This window comes from Pristiophorus japonicus, chromosome 10 (genome assembly GCF_044704955.1).
Source record: "Pristiophorus japonicus isolate sPriJap1 chromosome 10, sPriJap1.hap1, whole genome shotgun sequence".
In the NCBI taxonomy this organism is placed as follows: Eukaryota; Metazoa; Chordata; class Chondrichthyes; family Pristiophoridae; genus Pristiophorus; species Pristiophorus japonicus.
The window spans coordinates 94,718,677-94,737,981 of NC_091986.1; the positions used below are offsets into that span (position 1 = coordinate 94,718,677).

At 45.6% G+C, this 19,305-nt stretch overlaps 1 protein-coding gene across 7 annotated transcripts in view; it reads right to left on the reverse strand.

Annotated features, from left to right (window-relative positions):
• cep126 (centrosomal protein 126) overlaps window positions 1-19,305 on the reverse strand; it is a 272,751-nt gene that overhangs the window by 161,903 nt on the left and 91,543 nt on the right. For all 7 annotated transcript variants that reach the window (XM_070891920.1, XM_070891919.1, XM_070891918.1 and 4 more), the window contains exons 3-4: window positions 12,824-12,975; window positions 6,261-6,372 (exon numbers count right to left, since the gene is read on the reverse strand). In XM_070891920.1, coding sequence (XP_070748021.1) covers window positions 6,261-6,372; window positions 12,824-12,975 — 264 coding nt within the window. The remainder of the gene's footprint in view (window positions 1-6,260; window positions 6,373-12,823; window positions 12,976-19,305) is intronic.

Here is a 19,305-nt window from a genome sequence, read left to right on the forward strand (position 1 = left end):
ATTTTGACTTTGGGCAGGTTTCGAGCAGGATGACTGATGGAGCGTGCCTATAGGCTGCCCGATGATTTCAAAAGAAGATCCAAACCATTTTGAGAACCGGGCCTTATTAGCAAACTTCCGGCGGAAAATAAGTGCCCGGATTAGCCTGCCAGTTCCAGGCCACCACAATATTGTGGGACCTAATTGGCTTCTGGCTGGAAGGTAGGTAGGTTGGGGAGAGACAGTCTGTTCTCAGGAGGGGGCAGAAACCAGTGTTGCAGTGGCCCAGCTTGTGTTTGTGGAGCCTGGGAGAGCGCCCCTGCTCCTCCCACTTCCACAAAAATAAATTATAAGTTGCCTGCCAGGCTCTTCTTTGGCTGGACTGCCAGCTGATACTGTGCGGATTGTGCACAGTGCACACTCCATCCATTACAGTCCAAAATAGGAACCGAGTTCTAATGTACGTCATAGGACCCCGTTTTGCAAATTAAAAGGCCCTATTATCTCACTCAGGCGAGTGTTCTGAATGCTCAGCGGTAGGCCCTTCCAAGTTTTGCATTAATCCGAGTGGGAATGGAACAGTAAGCTTTTCCCCACCATTTTAAGGCTTACTCCAACCTTGAACAATCCCTTTCCCGAGTCCCAATGGGCGACAAGCTGATTCTCCTTGGCAACTTTAAAGCCAGAATTGGAAAGGAAACAGATCTCTGAAGAGGGGTGACTGGAGGGAAAGGGTAGGGAAAACCAACTCCAATGGTATCCTCCTTCTGACAAAATGCTCAGAACATGGTCTTGTCATAACCAACACCTTGTTTTGTCAGAAAGACCTCCTGGCAACATCCTCGCTCCAGGCAATGGCATCTGCTAAACTACGTCATCGTCCGAGCAAGGACGTCCGCAACACTCGCTCCATGACAGGAGCTAACGACTGCTGGACTGACCACTCTGTTATCTCCATCAACGTAGCCTCAAAATGGCGGGGACAACAGAAACGCTGCCACAAAAAAATTCAATGCTGAAGCACTCAAAGACCGTGCAAAGAAAGCCCTAATGCCTCATAGCCAATCTGACAACTACCAATGAACCGGAGTGTCCATAGTGCCTGGTCTGTCCTCAAGTCCACCATAATTAGCACCTGCGAAGAGACTCTTGGTTACTCTACCATAAATCATCAAGACTGGTTTGATGAGAATGACCAGGAGATCCAGGAGCTAATAAACTGCAAAAGCAAGTCATTTTTGAGCTGGAAACAATATCTACAGGCAACTGAAGGTCGAGGTCCAACAAAAATCTCGGGACCTAAAGAACAGATGGTAGATGGAAAAAGCGCAGGAGATCCAGCAACTAGCCGACAATCACAACATGCGTGGATGTTTTAACGCAGTCAAGACCACCTACGGCCCAAGCACCCAAGGTCCTATCCCACTGAGGGCCAAGAACGGAGAGGTACTCATCAAGGACAGCGAGGCAGTCAGTGCCCACTGGAAGGAGCACTTAGAGGATCTCCTCAACCAAGACTGTCTTTGACGTGAGTCTCCTTGACTCCATCCCACAGCATGCTAGCAGTCACCACCTCGACACAATCCCAGCTCAGCATGAGGTTGAAAAGATCACCCGACAACTAAAAAACAAGGCCTCAGGAGCAGATGGAATCCCCGCCAAAGTACAAAGCACAGAGGAGAAGTACTCTTGGTGCGCATCCACGACCTCATCTCTCTTATCTGGAAGGCGGAGAGAGCATGCCAGGGGATCTCAGAGGCGCCGTAATCGTGACCGTCTTCAAGAAAGGGGACAAGTCCAACTGCGGTAATTACAGAGGACTTTCCCTGTTGTCTGCCGCAGAGAAAATCATCACAAGAATCCTGCTCAATCATCTCCTCCCGGTGCTTGAAGAGCACCTCCCAGAGTCACAATGCAGATTCTGTCACTAAGGGGCATAATGGACATGATCTTCACCGTGCGACAAATCCCCCAAAAATATAGGGAGCAGCATCAACCTCTGTACATGGTTTTATTTGACCTCACAAAGACCTTCGAATCTGTCAACCATGAGAGATTATGGAGTGCCCTTCTCAAATTCGACTGTCCTCAAAAATTTGTCACCATCCTTCACGACGATATGCAAGCCGTGATTCATATCAACGGATCCACCACAGACACAAAACAAGTGCAGATCAGGGTCAAGCAAGGCTGCGTCATCGCACCAACACTCTTCTCAATCAGCCGTGTTGCAATACTTCATCTCACCTTCAACAAGCTCCCTGTTGGAGTTAATCTATAGGACAAGCAGCAAATTGTTCAATCTCCAACGCCTCCAATCCAGATCAAAGGTGTTATATATGTGGACTTGTATTTACTCTGTACAGCCATCAAAGGGCTCATTCCCCGGAGTCCCAAGGGATCCCATAATCCCTTGGGAGCACAGGTATTTAAGAAGGCTTCACAGGTTGGAGAGGCACTCTGGAGACCTGCAATAAAAGACTACGGTCACACATTACTTTGAGCTCACAGTATTCAGTCTGACTCTTTCTCCATACACAACAACTGGCGATGAGATACAGATAGCGAACCCAAAGATGCAGAGAACAGTGGGCATCCTGGAGAAATTTTCAGAGGGAGATGATTGGGAAACTTTTGTGGAGCGACTCGGCCAATACTTCGTGGCCAACGAGCTAGATGGAGAAGAGAGCGCTGCCAAACGATGGGCGATCCTCCTCATCGTAATGATGAAAGCGATAGCCAGATCCCACGTGTGGTGGCCCGGTATCGATGCGGACTTAGAGTCCTGCGTTCACAGATGTAATACATGCTCGCAGTTAAGCAATGTAACCAGGGAGGTGCCGCTAAGTTTATGGTCTTGGCCCTCCAAACCATGGTCTAGGGTACACGTCGACTATGCAGGCCCGTTCTTGGGTAAAATGTTCCTTGTGGTTGTAGACTCGTACTCCAAGTGGATTGAATGTGAGATAATGTCGGCTAGCACGTCCGCTGCCACTGCTGAAAGTGTGCGGGCCATGTTTGACACACACGGCTTACCCAATGTCCTGGTGAGCGACAACGGGCCATGCTTTACCAGTGCTGAGTTCAAAGAATTTATGACCCGTAACAGGATCAAACATGTCACATCTGCCCCGTTTAAATCAGCGTCCAATGGTCAGGCAGAGAAAGCAATGCAAACCATCAAGCAAGGCTTGAAGAGGGTAACTGAAGGCTCACTGCAGACTCACCTATCCCGAGTCCTGCTTAGCACGAGACCCCACCTGCTGAACTGCTCATGAAAAGAGCACTTAAGACAAGGCTCTCGTTAGTTCACCCTGATCTACTTGAACAGGTAGAGAGCAGGCGGCTTCAACAAAGTGCATACCATGATAGCGCAAATGTGTCACGCGAGATTAAAATCAATGATGCTGTATTTGTTTTAAATTATGGACAAGGTCCCAAGTGGCTTCCCGGCACTACCGTGGCCAAAGAGGGGAGCAGGGTGTTTCGGGTCAAACTTTCAAATGGACTCATTCACCGGAAACACTTGGACCAAACCAAACTCAGATTCACGGACTATCCTGAGCAACCCACCTTGGACCCTACCTTTTTTGATCCCCCAACACACACACTAGTGGCAACCGACACCTCGGTTGACCACGAAGCAGAACCCATCATCCACAGCAGCCCTGCAGGGCCCAACACACCAGGCAGCCCAGCAAGGCCAGCTGCACAGCAGCACAGCGAGGGCCCAACAAATGATTCAACAACACCAGCTTTCATACCGAGACGATCAACCAGGGCAAGAAGGGCCCCAGATTGACTCACATTGTAAATAGCTACACTACTGACTTTGGGGGGGAATGTTGTTATATATGTGGACTTGTATTTACTCTGTACAGCCACCAGAGGGCTCATTCCCCGGAGTCCCAAGGGATCCCATAATCCCTTGGGAGCACAGGTATTTAAGAAGGCTTCACAGGTTGGAGAGGCACTCTGGAGATCTGTAATAAAAGACTAAGGTCCCACATTACTTTGAGCTCACAGTATTCAGTCTGGCTCTTTCTCCATACACAACAAAAGATTGTTCCAACCTCTGTCATTGAATTACAATATGCAGATGATGCTTGCCTTTGTGCACACTCGGAGTCCGAACTCCAAACCATCGTTAACACCTTTACTGAAGCATACAAGAGTCTGGGCCTTACATTAAACATCAGTAAGACAAAGTTTCTCTACCAATCTGCCTCTGCCACACAGTAAAGCTTCCCCCACTATCAAGATCCATGACGAGACCTTAGACAATGTGAACCACTTCCCATACCTTGGGAGCTTACTATCAGCAAGGACAGACATCGATGACAAAGTCCAACACCGCCATCAGTGTGCCAGTGCAGCCTTCGGCCACCTGAGGAAAAGAGTGCTGGAAGACTAGGATCTCAAACCCGGCACCAAGCTCATGGTCTGCAGGGCAGTAGTGATACCCGCCCTCCTATATGGCTCAGGGACGTGGACTATATACAGCAGATATCTCAAAATGCTGGGGAAGTACCACCAGCGCTGCCTCCACAAGATCCTCAAATCCATTTGTAGGATAAACGCACCAACATCAGCGTTCGCGGTCAGGCCAACATTCCCAGCATCGAGGCATTGACTATGCTCGATTAGCTTCGATGGGTGGACCACATTGTCCGCATGCCCGATAGTAGACTCCCGAAAGAAGCACTCTAATCCAAGCTACGTCACGGCAGGCGAGCCCCAGGAGGGCAGAGAAACACGTCAAGGATACCCTCAAAGCCTCCTTGAAAAAATGTAACATCCCCACCGACTCTTGGGAATCCCTAGCTCAAGACTGCTCAAAGTAGAGGCGAAGCATTCAAGAAGGCGCTAAATACTTCGAGTCTCTTCGCTGGGAGCATACAGAAGCCAAGTATAAAGAGCGGAAGGAGCATACGACAAGTCAAGCACCCCATACACTCTTCCCTCCAACCATTATCTGCCCCACGTGACAGATTGTAGATCCTGCATTTGTCTCATCGGTCACCTTAGAACTCATTTTAGTGTGGAAGCAAGTCATACTTGACTCCAGGGGACTGCCTAAGACGAGAGAAGGGTGCTACCGCTCTGTTTGACAGTGAAAATCTACCACCTTATGTTTACACATCTTCACACATCTACCTGTCTGTAGGGAAGAAGAGTAATAAAAAATGTTCTTAATCTTGGTTGAGGCTTGCCAACTTTATAATCATAAGAACATAAGAAATAGGAACAGGAGTAGGCCATACGGCCCCTCAAGCCTGCTCCGCCATTCAATAAGACCATGGCTGATTTGAATCATGGACTCAGCTCCACTTCCCCGCCCACTCCCCATAACCCCTTATCCCCTTATCGGTTAAGAAACTGTCTCTTTCTGTCTTAAATTTATTCAATGTCCCAGCTTCCACAGGTCTCTGAGGCAGCGAATTCCACAGATTTACAACCCTCTGAGAGAAGAAATTTCTCCTCATCTCAGTTTTAAATGGGCGGCTCCTTCTTCTAAGATCGTGCCCTCTAGTTCCAGTCTCCCCCCATCAGTGGAAACATCCTCTCTGCATCCACCTTATCAAGCCCCCTCATAATCTTATACGTTTCGATAAGATCACCTCTCATTCTTCTGAATTCCACTGAGTAGAGGCCCAACCTACTCAACCTTTCCTCATAAGTCAATCCCCGCATCCCTGGAATCAACCTAGTGAACCTTCTCTGAACTGCCTCCAAAGCAAATATATCCTTTCATAAATATGGAAACCAAAATTGCATGCAGTATTCCAGGTGTGGCCTCACCAATACCTTATATAGCTGTAATAAGACTTCCCCGCTTTTATACTCCATCCCCTTTGCAATAAAAGCCAAGATTCCATTGGCCTTCCTGATCACTTGCTGTACTTGCATATTATCCTTTTGTACTTTCATGTATACAAATACCCCCAGGTCCCGCTGTACTGCAGCACTTTGCAATCTTTCTCCATTTAAATAATAACTTGCTCTTTGATTTTTTTTCTGCCAAAGTGCATGACCTCGCATTATACTCCATCTGCCAAAGTTTTGCCCACTCACTTAGCCTGTCTATGTCCTTTTGCAGATTTTTTGTGTCCTCCTCACACATTGCTTTTTCTCCCATCTTTGTATCGTCAGCAAACTTGGCTGTGGTCACGATTTAAATTAAACAAATTGCTTACATTTATATAATTTATGCCTTTCAACATTTTAAAACTTGGAAGATATATTCTAATTGATAAAGTGAACACTCATCATCGCCTTACCCTTTGTTGACTGTGGGTTTTACGACAGCAGATGACGGAGATGTTGATACACAAAATGAACTTTGAATCCATTCAAGACCTTCTTCTAATCGAGTGGTCCGTTTTCTCTGGCCTCAACAAAACAGAGCAGTGTTGAACCATTAGACCATTAATTTAAGATTCAGAAATATACTATTGCACAAGTTAATCATGGTGAATTGGAATATATGTTGCTTAATAACAATAGGGTGTTAATGTTAGGGGGAGCGTCAAGGCCATTGATTTAAAGTGACTGAATACCATTTTTATTATATAGTTTTTACTGATTTGGAGATTGAATTCCAAAACTCTGCCTATTATTTTGTGAAAACTGTCAATGATTGACTTTTATTTTAAGCATGTATTCCTTTACCTATATGTATTTCATTTTTATCTCGTACCAGTTTTAACATTGCCAATTCACAGCAAGATGTACCAGTTGGAGCATGATATCTGATATTTAGCAGTAATGGATGGGAGAGTAGGGTTAAGCTGTACTGGAGAGGGACCTGTGCTTTGGTAGTACTGTGAACAGTCCTGAACTTTGGTAGTACAGGGGATGACTTTGTAATACAGTGGACTGCTTTGGTAGCACCGGGGAATAGTCTTGGGCTTAGGTAGTACTGGGAGGTGGTCCTGGGCTTTGGAAAAACTGGAGTGGAGTCCTGGAGTTGGGCAACATGTGGAGGGATCTCTATGATCCAGCATCACTGTGGAAGAGCAACCTGGGATTTGGAAGATGTGGGAGATCGAATCATGTTATTCGTCAGCAGTAAGGGAAGGGTGAGGCATTTTCAGACAGCATTAGTTGGGGTACAGTGTTGGTGATACCCCAGATCCGGCAGACTGGTCTGTAATTTCTAAGAGATCTCTTCAAATATTAAACTTGATGCTGCAATTGGTTTCTGTGCATCTCTGTCTATCTCTCTGTCTAACAGATTTCTGTAATTAGAATATTTAAATTTTTTATCAACAAAACACAGGTGATAATTAGAGGCACTTTGCGTGCTTTCAAAATTAAACGCATTTATTTTGAACAATGACTGAAATTAGGATGAGGTAGGACACATGGCATAGTAAGTTAATTCTGAGAACCAAATGGAAGCTGCAAGGGGGTATTGATAAGACGGTCAAATTTTGTTTGATAAGGTTCCTGTGAAGCGCTTTGGGACATATGAATATGTTAGAGGTGCTATGTAAATACAAGTTGTTGTGGAAAAGGCAAAAAAGTGGCAGATGCCATTGAATGTCAGATGTCAGTAAATGTAGCGTAATACACGTTTGCAAAAAAAAAGTGCACTTAAATGGGGGAAAACTGGCTGATGTAGAAGACCAGAGAGATGTGAAGATTCGGGTTCACAAGACCTTAAATGCAGCACCTTGTGCATAAGGCTATAAAGAAAGCAGTGGAACATTAGGCTTTATGGCAAAGGGCACAGAATATAAAAGTTGCAAATTAATGGTGAGTCTATATAAAACTTTCAAAAGAGCACAGTTAGAATTCTGTGTGCAATTTTGGGCTTCAATATATAGGAAGGATGTTGAGGCAATAGAGAGGGTACAACGCAGATTCACTACAATACTGCCTGGTACGAGGAAATACAAATACAAAGAAAGACTTGAAGATAATTATTGTAGAACAGAGGAGATTAAGGGGTGATTTGTTAAAGTATTTAAAATTATAATGGAATAGGACAGAGTAGCTCGAAACAGACTGTTTTCAGCGAATGTTAAGTCTAAAACAAGAGGACATGGATATAAGATTGAAGATAGGAGATCAAGGGGTGGAAATTCGGTATCGCCCATTTAGAGGCAGTGACACTACCTGGTTGGTGATTTTACCACCTAGCGGTAATTACCACCGCCAACCTCGAAATTCAGTTTTACCGCCTGACGAGGGGATTGGGGCGGTAAATCAGGCGTTACACACCACTCGAGGCGCTAAACGACGGTAAGTGGGGCAGTAAAATCCGAGCGGTATATTGAGGACCTTTGCATCCTCTATCAGGCCACTTAGCCCTGACACCACAACCCTTCCCCACTTTCTATGAGACTGACATTTCAGAATGCCTTTCCCAGTCCTGACCCCCTCCCCTGCTGGTAACCACCCTTCTCTGGCTTTGTGCTTTTAGATGATGAACCAGTGGCCCAGGAGCCTGTACGTGAGCCATCCAGTGCTGGCAATGGTGAAAATAAGGAGGCAAAGGACACCTCTCTGCCAGTTACTGAGGAGCCAGCGACCTCAGCGAGCGGGACGCCACCTCAGTCGAGGAAGGCGTGGTCTGGGAGTTAGAGTTGGGTGATGCCCTGGGACTCAGTGGCCTGCAGCAATGCCCGAGAGATGGGGAATCTAGGGGACCAGCTCCCCAGAGGGGCGAGTGCATGCCTGAGTGATGCTCAGCAGCACTCTGATGAGGACCCAGAGCTGGAAGTTGTCACAAGACGATCATTGCAGATGCACAATGATCTGTTGGGTGCATTGGCAAGGATACACGAGAGCCTCAATGCACTTGCTGTGAGGATCGAGGAGTCCGCCTCAACATTTGCACTTGTGACTCAGCTACCCATCGAACCCATCCTTGGTAGATACAAGCCACAAGTGACCATGGGGTCTCAGACATGATGATACGGGCTATAGCTGACATGGCAGTAACCACTGATCACCAGGCCGAAGCCACACACGGCCTGCATTGTCATGTCGTCAGTGCGTGGTGGCATCAATGCGCTCTCTGCTCTGATGCAGACTCACTTTGCTCTGATGCAGAGTCAACTTGATGCCACGCAAGCACTGACTGCTTCCATCGTGTCTGGGTTCCCATCAGTCCAACGGGGAGCTCCCCAGATTGCTCTGGATGCTGAGGCTCTGCCCCGAGGGAGTGGCAGCGTGTTGGTCGAAATAGAACGTGATGTCAATCCTCTCTCAGGGTGACATAATTCCGCCTCCCACCACTGCCGTTCTGCTTTTGCAACTTCCACTGTCTGTAACCCATTCAGCCGAGATTGCTATCGCCTACGCTGATGTGGTGCAGCCCACAGCCGGGCCTTCCAGGTTCCAAGGTAATCGGGGATGGCCTGCTAGGCCATCAGTTGTATCTGGGCGCCAACAGAGCAACTTTCACCCAGCCTTGCTGCAGGCCTTGACTTCATTGAGGAGGAGCAATAGGTGTTGGGGCGGGGGCGGGGGGGGGGGGGGGGGGGGGGAAGGGAAGGGGTGGTAAATCATTCGCAAGTCCCACTAAGCAATGATAGCATCGTGGCCATATATGTTCACCTTATTGGAATATTAAGACTAGTACATAGTTACACTTGCCCCTGGGTGATTATGTTCGTAGGGGTGTTGTTTCATTCATAATTTGCTGCTGCTGGTGGCTCTGTGTTGTGCTTCTTTACAGCACACTCTTGTTGTTAATAAAGGTTATTTTGCAATGTCACATTATTGTGGTGCGATTTATATAGACGGAGGGTTGGAGGGTGGGGCGCAGTGTCTTCAGCACATCATCAATAGGCTGGTTACTCGGCATGTGTTACATCATTTACTGGAATCACTGCGCGATGAGTCTCTGACGAGCAGCCGTTGCAGCGGCAACAGTGTCAGGCTGCCTCCTCCATGGCTGATGCTCGTCTTCCTCCTCATTGTCCTCATCCTCCTGAGATGCAGCTGCCATCCCAAGTGGCAATGGCTCGCCCCTCATGATGGCCAGGTAGTGCAGCATGCAGTACACAATGGCGAAAAGGGACACTATCAGGGGTGTACTGAAATGTCCCTCCAGAGCGGTCAAGGTAACGGAACTGCTGCTTTAGTTTTCTCTATTATGGTCCTGGTTGTAGTTGTAACGCTGCTCGGCATGGGTGGTGGGGTTGCGGAGGGGAGTCATCAGCCAGGTGGCTAGACCATATCCTTTGTCGCCGATCAGCCAGCCATGTCCTTCGTGTGGTGGCTGGAATAGTCATTGCACACTGCTCTCCCGCAGGATGAAGGGATCGTAGCAGCTACCAGGATAGCAGGCATTCACAGCAAGGATCATCTGCCTGTGGTCACACACCAACTGGACATTGAGGGAGTGGTAGCCCTTGAGATTGCGAAACACCTCTCCATTGTGGGGCGGGCCCTGCAATGCCATATGCGTCGTGCAATCAATGGCTCCCTGAATCATGGGGAAGGCCGCTATCCTGGCGAAGCCATAGGAGCGCAGATCGTGGTTCTCCCTGGACATGCTGAACTTTATGTAGTCCATTCGTCTGCTGTAGAGAGCAGTCACCTGTCGCATGCAGCAATGTACTGCAAACTGCGTGATGTTGCATACAGGAGCCTGGAAAGACCAGATAGCGTAGAGGTTGAGCGCTATTGTCACTTTCACTGGCACTGACAGCAAGGTCCTGGTGCCGATTTCAGCTTCGAGGTCTGTGTGCAGGAGGTGGCAGAGCACCATGACCACCTCCTTGCGGAACCGCAGCCTTCTTATGCACTGCTCCTCGGACATATCAAGGTACGAAGACTGTGCACGGTAAACCCTGGGGAGGGTAAGGCCTCCTGCCCCAAAGTCTGCGGCCTCTCCTCAGGCCTGGACCCACATTGGCGATACCCCGTCTGTATAGCCGGTGCCTTCGATGCAGCCGCTGCAGCACGACGTGGTGTGCCACCACTTCCCCCATTAAGTTGCCGAAGGTAACAGCGAGATGCTACTCGCAATGGATTCGAATTGGAACCCGTCAATGTTGCTGAAATGATAGTCGTCAAGGTAAATACTCAGCCACTGCAGCACGCCAACACCTACGCACTCTGCTAGGAAAATATGTAGCACTCACTGCGACCTCTGTGCCCCGATGGCTACTCCTATTATGTACCGCCCCGGCATCATAACCTTGACTTGTGAATGCCAATTTTTTTGTGGCAAGTTCCCTGCCAGCTGGTAAGTGAGTCGCAAAAACCGAAGATCGCATCACCGGCGTGTATTGACATCATGATTTCCCTGGCGGTAATAGACGAGGCGGTACTTCTTTGCGTTGCTACAAAAACTCAACTGAAGTTTGGTGTTCGGTGACATCGCCGAACACCGGCGCTAAGCCGTTTGCGCCGAGGTTCCGCCTCTCAAGGGCACAAACGGCTGACAGTAACCACCGAATTTCAGCCCCTAAAAATCTAAGAGTTAGCGACTGAAGCAGAGGCCATTTTAACATTTAAGAATAGGTTAGATAGGTGGTTGAACAAAAAGGGAATAAAGGGATGTGGAAACAGAACAAGCACATGAGATTAGGACTGCAATTCGTATGGAAGATAAACACCAACTCATTGGGCCGAATATTTCTGTGTTATAATTTCTATGTAATTCTATCCAATGTGATTGAAGGGGCAAATGTGTTATTATGGCTCCACCTGCTGGCAACCATGTGTCTTCGATTAAAATGATCCAGTGCACTTTTTAGTATTATAGTTGACACTTTCACACAAACCTAAGAATTAATAATTAAAAGTTACAAAAGGACATAAGCATCATTGCTGAATAAAACATTCTTAGCCATGCTCCTATTTGAATGCAGTATGGTGAAGGGTGATTTAGTGACTCATTGCTCAAAAATGCACAGTTTTTAATGAAATTGCAAGACATGATGCTTTTCTAATAACGAAAGTCACTTTTGGTGAAATAAAACTACCTTACAGAGTTAAATAAATAATGAAAAGCAGTTTGAAGCAGAAGCAGTAATCAAAAACAAATCAAATGCATTCACTCATCCTCAGGATCTACACTGAACTGATGGGGGTGGTGGGGAAGAGAGGTGCAAATGGTCAAAGTTAGGCTGAGAGATGGTAAGTGAAATTCAATGTCAACAAATGTAAATTAGGGATGAAGGATGAATACTGGAACTATGAATTAAATACACTCTCTTCCTCCAACCCAAATCAAGCAAGTACCCTTCCTTCCACCAGCTCCTCCCCCATTCAAGTTACCACACTTCCTCCACACACAGTTCAAACTGGTACCCTCCTTGCGCCCAACCCCCTCAGTTAATGCTGACACACTCCTTTCTCCTTAATCCCAAGATATCACACTCAGCTTTTATCTTTCTCCCTCTGAAAGCATTTCGACTGATTCTTTCCTTTCCCTCCAAAAAGAAGTGCTTCCAGTTTTTATTCCTTCCCCCCTAAAATTCTTTCCCTTCCCTCTAATTTATAGTTCTCATTTCATCTATCTTCAGCACTATTGCTACTCAAGTGATATTGCTGCTAGTTGAAGTAATTTCAGCTGCTGCATATTGCAGACAGGAATTCCTGTTCTATTGTCCATTGTGGCTTTTACCATTTAAAAATGCAGGAGTGACATTGAGGACCTAGAAATAGTCTACATTGACTTTTGTCTGCCAGTATGTAGATAGTGTTCCCAAAACCCTGATCACTGAAAATGTGACTAGTTAGAGTTTGTATGCAGCTAGACCATCTCCTACATAAACTTAGTGAATCTCAATATTATGTGGATGAATAGCAAAGACTATAGACCAACTACCACACTCCCAGCCAAAAGGTTTAGTTAATAAAATGTATTGCCAACCGATTCTGTTTTGCCTGCGCCGTGATGGTGGGAGGTGGGCTCTCTGAAATCTCTCAGTTGCGTCCTGTTGCTTCAGTTTTCGTTCTTGAAGCACCTCCTCCCTAAACCTGTGCTCTTTTTCCTCATCTTCTCTACGTTTCTCTTCAAGGGCTCTGTAAGCAACACAAAATTCTGTGTGGATGGCATATAATGATCTATAGAGAACTCCTAAACTTTTATCTAAGTATCATAATATGTGCTAGAAACCAGGAAAAAAAACACTGGAATTGATGTAATACTTCAGGTCAAAGTTGAAAAAGATGCTTCTTTTAATTGACAGCAGCTCAATCACCCAACTACTCAATGTGCCTAATGCACAATAGTAAAAAACCAATGTTTTAAACCAAGATCATGAAATCACATACTGCATTATTCAACATAACAAGTATGTTCAAGCTACCAGCAAGTGAGGGGATAAAAGTATGCACAAAATTACTTCACCTTTATTTCATGATGTGGCTCACCCATATCCATCAATCCTCGAATAGCCTTGTAAAATCATTCCACATATTCAACTTGGGTATTTTAAAGTCACTTTGAAGAGGGAATTTCACCAACTAATGGAAATAGTTTTTCACCATTAACATTTTTTCACAGCTATAGCTGTAGTGAGAGCACCATGCCATGATGTGCCAAGAAACATTTATCACATATAAATGTTCAGATTAAATAAAAATCTTCCTTGTTTTTCAAACCATAATCCGGAAAAGAATAGAAATTGACATCAGTGAATTTTTAAAAATTCATTCTGGGATGTGGGCATCGCTGGCAATTTATTGCTTATCCCTAATTGCCCTTGAGATGGTGGTGGTAAGCCGCCTTCTTGAACCACTGTAGCCATTGTGGTAAAGGTATTCTCACAGTGCTGTTAGGGAGGGCGTTCCAGGACTTTGTTCCAGTGACAATGAAGGAACAGTGATATATTTCCAAGTCAGGATGGTGTGTGACTTGGAGGGAAACTTGAGGTGATGGTGTTCCCATGTCTGCTGCCCTTGTCCTTCTAGATGGTAGAGTTCACAGATTTGGGAGGTGCTGCTTAAGAAGTCTGGATGAGTTCCTACAGTGCATCTTGTAGATGGTATACATTGCAGCCACGGTGTGCCAGCGGTGGAGGGAGTGAATGTTCAAGGTGGTGGATGGGGTGCCAATTAAGTGAGTTACTTTGTCCTGGTGGTGTTGAACTTCATAAGTATGTTGGAACTGCACTCATCCAGGCAAGTGGAGAGTATTCTATCATGCTCCTGACTTGTGACTTGTCAGGCTTTGGGGTGTCAAGAGGTGAGACACTCATCACAGAATATCCAGCTCTGACCTGCTCTTGTTGCTACAGTATTTATGTGGCTGGTTCAGTTAAGTTTCTGATCATTCGTGATCCCCTAGGATGTTGATGGTGGGGGATTTGGCGATGGTAATGCCGTGAATGTCAAAGGGAGATGGTTAGACTCTTGCTTGTTGGAGATAGTTATTGCCTGGCACTTGTGTGGCACAAATGTATGTTATTTGCCACTCATCAGCCCAAGCCTGAATGTCATCGAGGTCTTATTGCATATACTGCTTCATTTTCTGAGAACAGAACACTGTGCAAGCATCAGCGAAAATCCCCACTTCGGACCTTATGATGGAGGGAAGGTCACTGATGAAGCAGCTGAAGCAGCTGAAGGTCTAGGACAGTGCCTTGAGGAACACCTGCAGGGGTGTCTTGGGGCTGAGATGATTGACCTCCGACAACCACAAATATCTACCTTTGTGCTAGGTATGCCATGACCAAAGGCAGTCTAGAGTTGTCCCTCTGATTCCCATTGACTTCAATTTTACTAGGGCTACTGAGGACCACACTCAGTCAAATGCTGCCTTGATGTCATTCTCATCTCAGCTCTGGAATTCAGCTCTTTTGTTCATGTTTGGACCAAGGCTATAATGAGATCTGGAGCCGAGTAGTCCTGGCGGAACCTAAACTGAGCATTGTTGAGCAGGTTATTGATGAGTAAGTGCTGCTTGATAGCACTGTTGATAACACCTTCCACCACTTTGCAGATGATTGAGAGAAGACTGGTAATTGGCCGGATTGGATTTGTTCTGCTTTTTGTGGACAGGATCTACTTGGATAGTTTTACATATTGTCGGATAGATACCAATGTTGTAGCAGTACTGGAACAGCTTGGCTAGAGGTGCGGCTAGTTCTGGAGCACAAGTCTTCAGCATTACAGCCAGGAGATTGCCTGGGTCCATAGTCTTTGCTGTATCCAGTGTGCTCAGCCATTTCTTGATATCACGTGGAGTGAATCAAATTGGCTGAAAACTGGCTTCTGTGATGGTGGGGACCTCAGGAGGAGGCCGTACAACAGTGATGTTGTACAACCTTAATATGCTCGTAAAAAAGTCTTCTAGTCGATTTTGTAGATGCATTAAAAAAACATTGATGATGGCAATTTCTACCCCAACTTCATAATTTGTAAAATAAAGAAAAAACAAATTCTGTGCAGTACTGTTCAGGCACAAGGTAGAAAGGAATAAATCCATGGGGATGACTGTCATCTGTTACAGGACTACCTGCCTGTTTCTCCTCTGAAAAATGATCGACTGGCAGTTTAAAATCAGGCAGGTACCTTGGCCATTGCGTGGATGCCAAAGGCTCACTTGATGAATTTTCAGGTAGCACCTTCACCTGTTTCAAGAGTATGACTGCTTAAATATGCAAATCAGGATCCTACATTGTTACCGATTGGCCATCCTGTGGAAACAATTTTTCACGGCTTATCGTCTCAAAACATTTCATCGTTTTGAAAACCCTTATTAGATCCTTGCCTAACCTTCTCAATTCTAGTGGGAAAAGCCTTATTGTATTGGGCCTCTCGCTAGCCTCTCACTGCTGAGGGGGGGTGGAGATTAATTTTCATTTTTGGCAATAGTGTAAATAAGGTAATATCGGAAGACAGAGTAACAATTACAAACACAAATAAATATTGTTTAATAAATTGTTGAATAAAATCAAGAACAACATAAAAGATGAATTCCATCTGCTTTCCCGTAAATACCACACATTTGGTTTATTGTTTAAACTAAATAAAATGGACATAAAACAAATAGAAATTTAATTGTTCTGGCTATGCCTTTATTTCTATCCTGTGTCAGACTGCCACTGCATCCAGACTGATGTGTTCTTGAGAAATTGTGGCAGTTCTTTAAATTTATGGCTTCTAGTTATCACTAGTTCACCAACCAGTGGAAATAGTTTTTCAACATTCACTTTTTTTTTGTTCTGGGATATGGGCAATGCTGGCAAGGCCACATATATTATTCATCCTATTTGCTGAGAATCAGGTGATGAACTCTCATCTTGAAGTGCTGCAATCCTTGTGGTGCTCTCACAATAGGTGTTAGGTTGAGAATTCCAGGTTATTGGCAGAGCAACGATGAAGGAACGTCAATATGTGTCCAAATCAGGATGTTGTTTGCTTTGGATGGGTACTTGGATTTGATGGTGGTCCCATGACATTGTTGCTCTTGTCCTTCTCAGTGATAAAGATTGCCAGGGAGGGTGGTGCTGTTGAAATAATCTTGCTGAGTTGATACAGAGCATCCTGCAGATAGTACATACTGCAAGCACAGTGCATCAGTAGTGGAATGAGTGGAGAGTCTTGTGGCAGAGACACTAATCAAGCAAACTGCTCTATCCTGGATGGTGTCGAGCTGTTTTAATGATGTTACAGCTGCACCCATCCAAGCAAATGATAAGTATTCCATGACACTCCTGACTTGGACCCTGTAGATGATGGATATGCTTTAAGGGGTTGAGATGAATCATTTGTCACAGAGCACACAGCACCTGCCTTACTCTTGAAGCCATGGTTTGTTCAGTTAAGCTTCTGGTTAACGGTGACGCCTAAAATGTTGATAGTGGGGGCTTTAGCAATGGTGGTGCCATTGAAGGACAAGGGGTGATCACTATGCCTTCTTCCCATTTAATATGATCATTAATTGTCACTTATGTGACCTGTCATTTGTCATCCTAAGTTTGGATGTTATCTGGCACAGGTTGCTCCATTATCTGAACTATGGAACTGAACACTGTGGAATAGTCAGCAAACAGCACCTCTCTTGATATTATGATGGAAGATAGGTCAGTGATGATGCAGCTGAAGATGGCTAGGCCAAGACACATCCCCGAGGAAAACCTGCAGTGGTATCCTGGGGTTGTGATGGCTGACCTCCGACTACCACAACCATCTTCCTTTGCATCACATATGACTCCAAACATTGGAGCTTTTTCCCTTTGAATCTGATGATCTTGAATTTTGTTCGGGCGCCTTATTAAATCAAATACTGCTGTGATATCGACGACAGCTACTTTCACATTTCCTCTGGCATTCAGCTCACAGATCAACAATGCAATGGTTTCGACCTGAATGGCTATGGCAGAACACAAACTATCGGTAAGCAAGTTATTACAGTCTTGGTGCTGATTGGTGCCAGTATGGATGACACCTTCTATCACGTTAATGGAGAAGGCTGATAGGTGGTAATTGGCTAGATTAGATTTATCCTATTTTTCTGTGGATAGGACATCCATGGGCAATCTTCCACATTGGCGGGTAGTTGTCAGTGTCATAGCTATACTGGAACATGTTGGCTAGTTTCTGTGCACAGGTCTTCAGTACTAAGCTGGGATGGTGTATGTGTAAGTGTGGGTGTGGCTGCTAATATGTCTCTACTTATCTGTAGAATAACTCCACGAGGCCTAGTGCTGTGCTTGAACTGCTGTGACCGTAGTCTCTTTATTGTAACTCAGAGTGAGGTAACAGTGTGGTGCCCAGCCATTTATACAGCTCCTGCCGAGGCCTCCCACAGTTGCACCCACTAGTGGTACCAGCATAGTATATACAGAGTATACATATATGACAGCTGCTTTCTGATCAGTTGAGTATTAGCAATCCTGTCCTGCCCAATGTACCCTGCCAAAATGTACATTATTAGTACAAATTTTGATTCTGCTCCACATGCACTCACAGGTTTAGCATCACTCCCTTAAGTGGATGGCATGTCCCTAATAAGTTTTCCTTTACTACCCAAAAATTAGTCATGCACTGGAGATTGTAACAATGAAACACCTAGCTATACAAAGTGGATACTGTACTCCTACACATGCCTCCATGTGTGCCTCTCTACTTTTCTAAAAAGTAGACGGATTAACATTTTAGTGAGCAAGGCCAAATTATAGTTAATCACGATAAATGTTACTCTGCTAATTCATTAACTATAGTAAAATAAAACAATTTGTTGATTTAATTTGGCTTTGCTCACTAAAATTTTCCCCGCTCATTTGTGCCATTTTTTGGCGCATTTATTTTTTTCCAAGTTTCCCCCTGCGATCTGCGCCGGCGTAACTGACTTAGTTACGATTTTTCTAGACCAGTTTTTTTTGACAACAAGTTTCCCTCATGTCTGCGCCATTTTTTTCAATTGTTCGCAGCTTGGCCAACATTTTTTTCTCTTAGGAGTTTTGGAACTCCCAAAATCAAAGATTTTGGAGGAAGTCAAAAACACTGTCAAAATCAATAATAAAGTTCAACTTTTTTTTTTAAAACATGTCAACATAGAAGTGTAAATTTGTTGGATTTCAGAAGTTTTCTCATTTTTTTACTCACTCACATGCCACCACTGAACGCCTTGAAGCAGGGCTGGAGGGTCGTAGCGTTGACCAGCAGAATCAGCCTCACGCCCAGACACACTGGCTCGGGGTTCTGCTACAAAACAAGCTGTGGGGGTGGGGGGCTGGGGGAGGGGGAGGAGAGAGAGCGAGGTGCCGATCGGAAGGCTTGGAGCCCGGTGAGGGGGAGGGAGAGAGAGAAGTCACAAGACTCAAGGGGAGGGGGGGTGGCGGGGAAGAGAGCAGAAGTGGTCCATCCATACAGACCTGGAGAGATACAACAGTAAATTTGGGCTGCCTGCTTTCCTGCCGTTTTGAGCTTCTTTCAAAGGTTAACTTTAAGTATGGGGGCAATACTGACAATGCCATACCTTGTGCGAGCCTTCTGTATCATGGTGCTACGTAGGAGACAATTGATTCGACTTCATTGCATCAGGAACATCAGAGCCCATAGGGTGCTGGGCAGGAGGCCTTACCCACCTCAGGTATATCGAGACAGGCATTCGCACCTTCACCTGAGTGATGCAAACTGTGTCAGAAGGCTGTGTTTCCGCAAAGAAGTTGTAAGTGAGAACCGTGAGTTGGTGAATGCAGACCTGCAACCTAGAAGCATCAGGAGGACTGCTTTGTCAGTTGAAGTGAAGGTTACAGCTGCACTTTCATTCTATGTCTCCGGATCGTTTCAAGCTACAACTGGGGATGTGTGCGCCATCTCTCAATATGCAACACAAGTCTCCATTCGCCAGGTCACGGCTGCATTGTACCGCGTAGGAATGACTTCATAAAGTTCCCCATG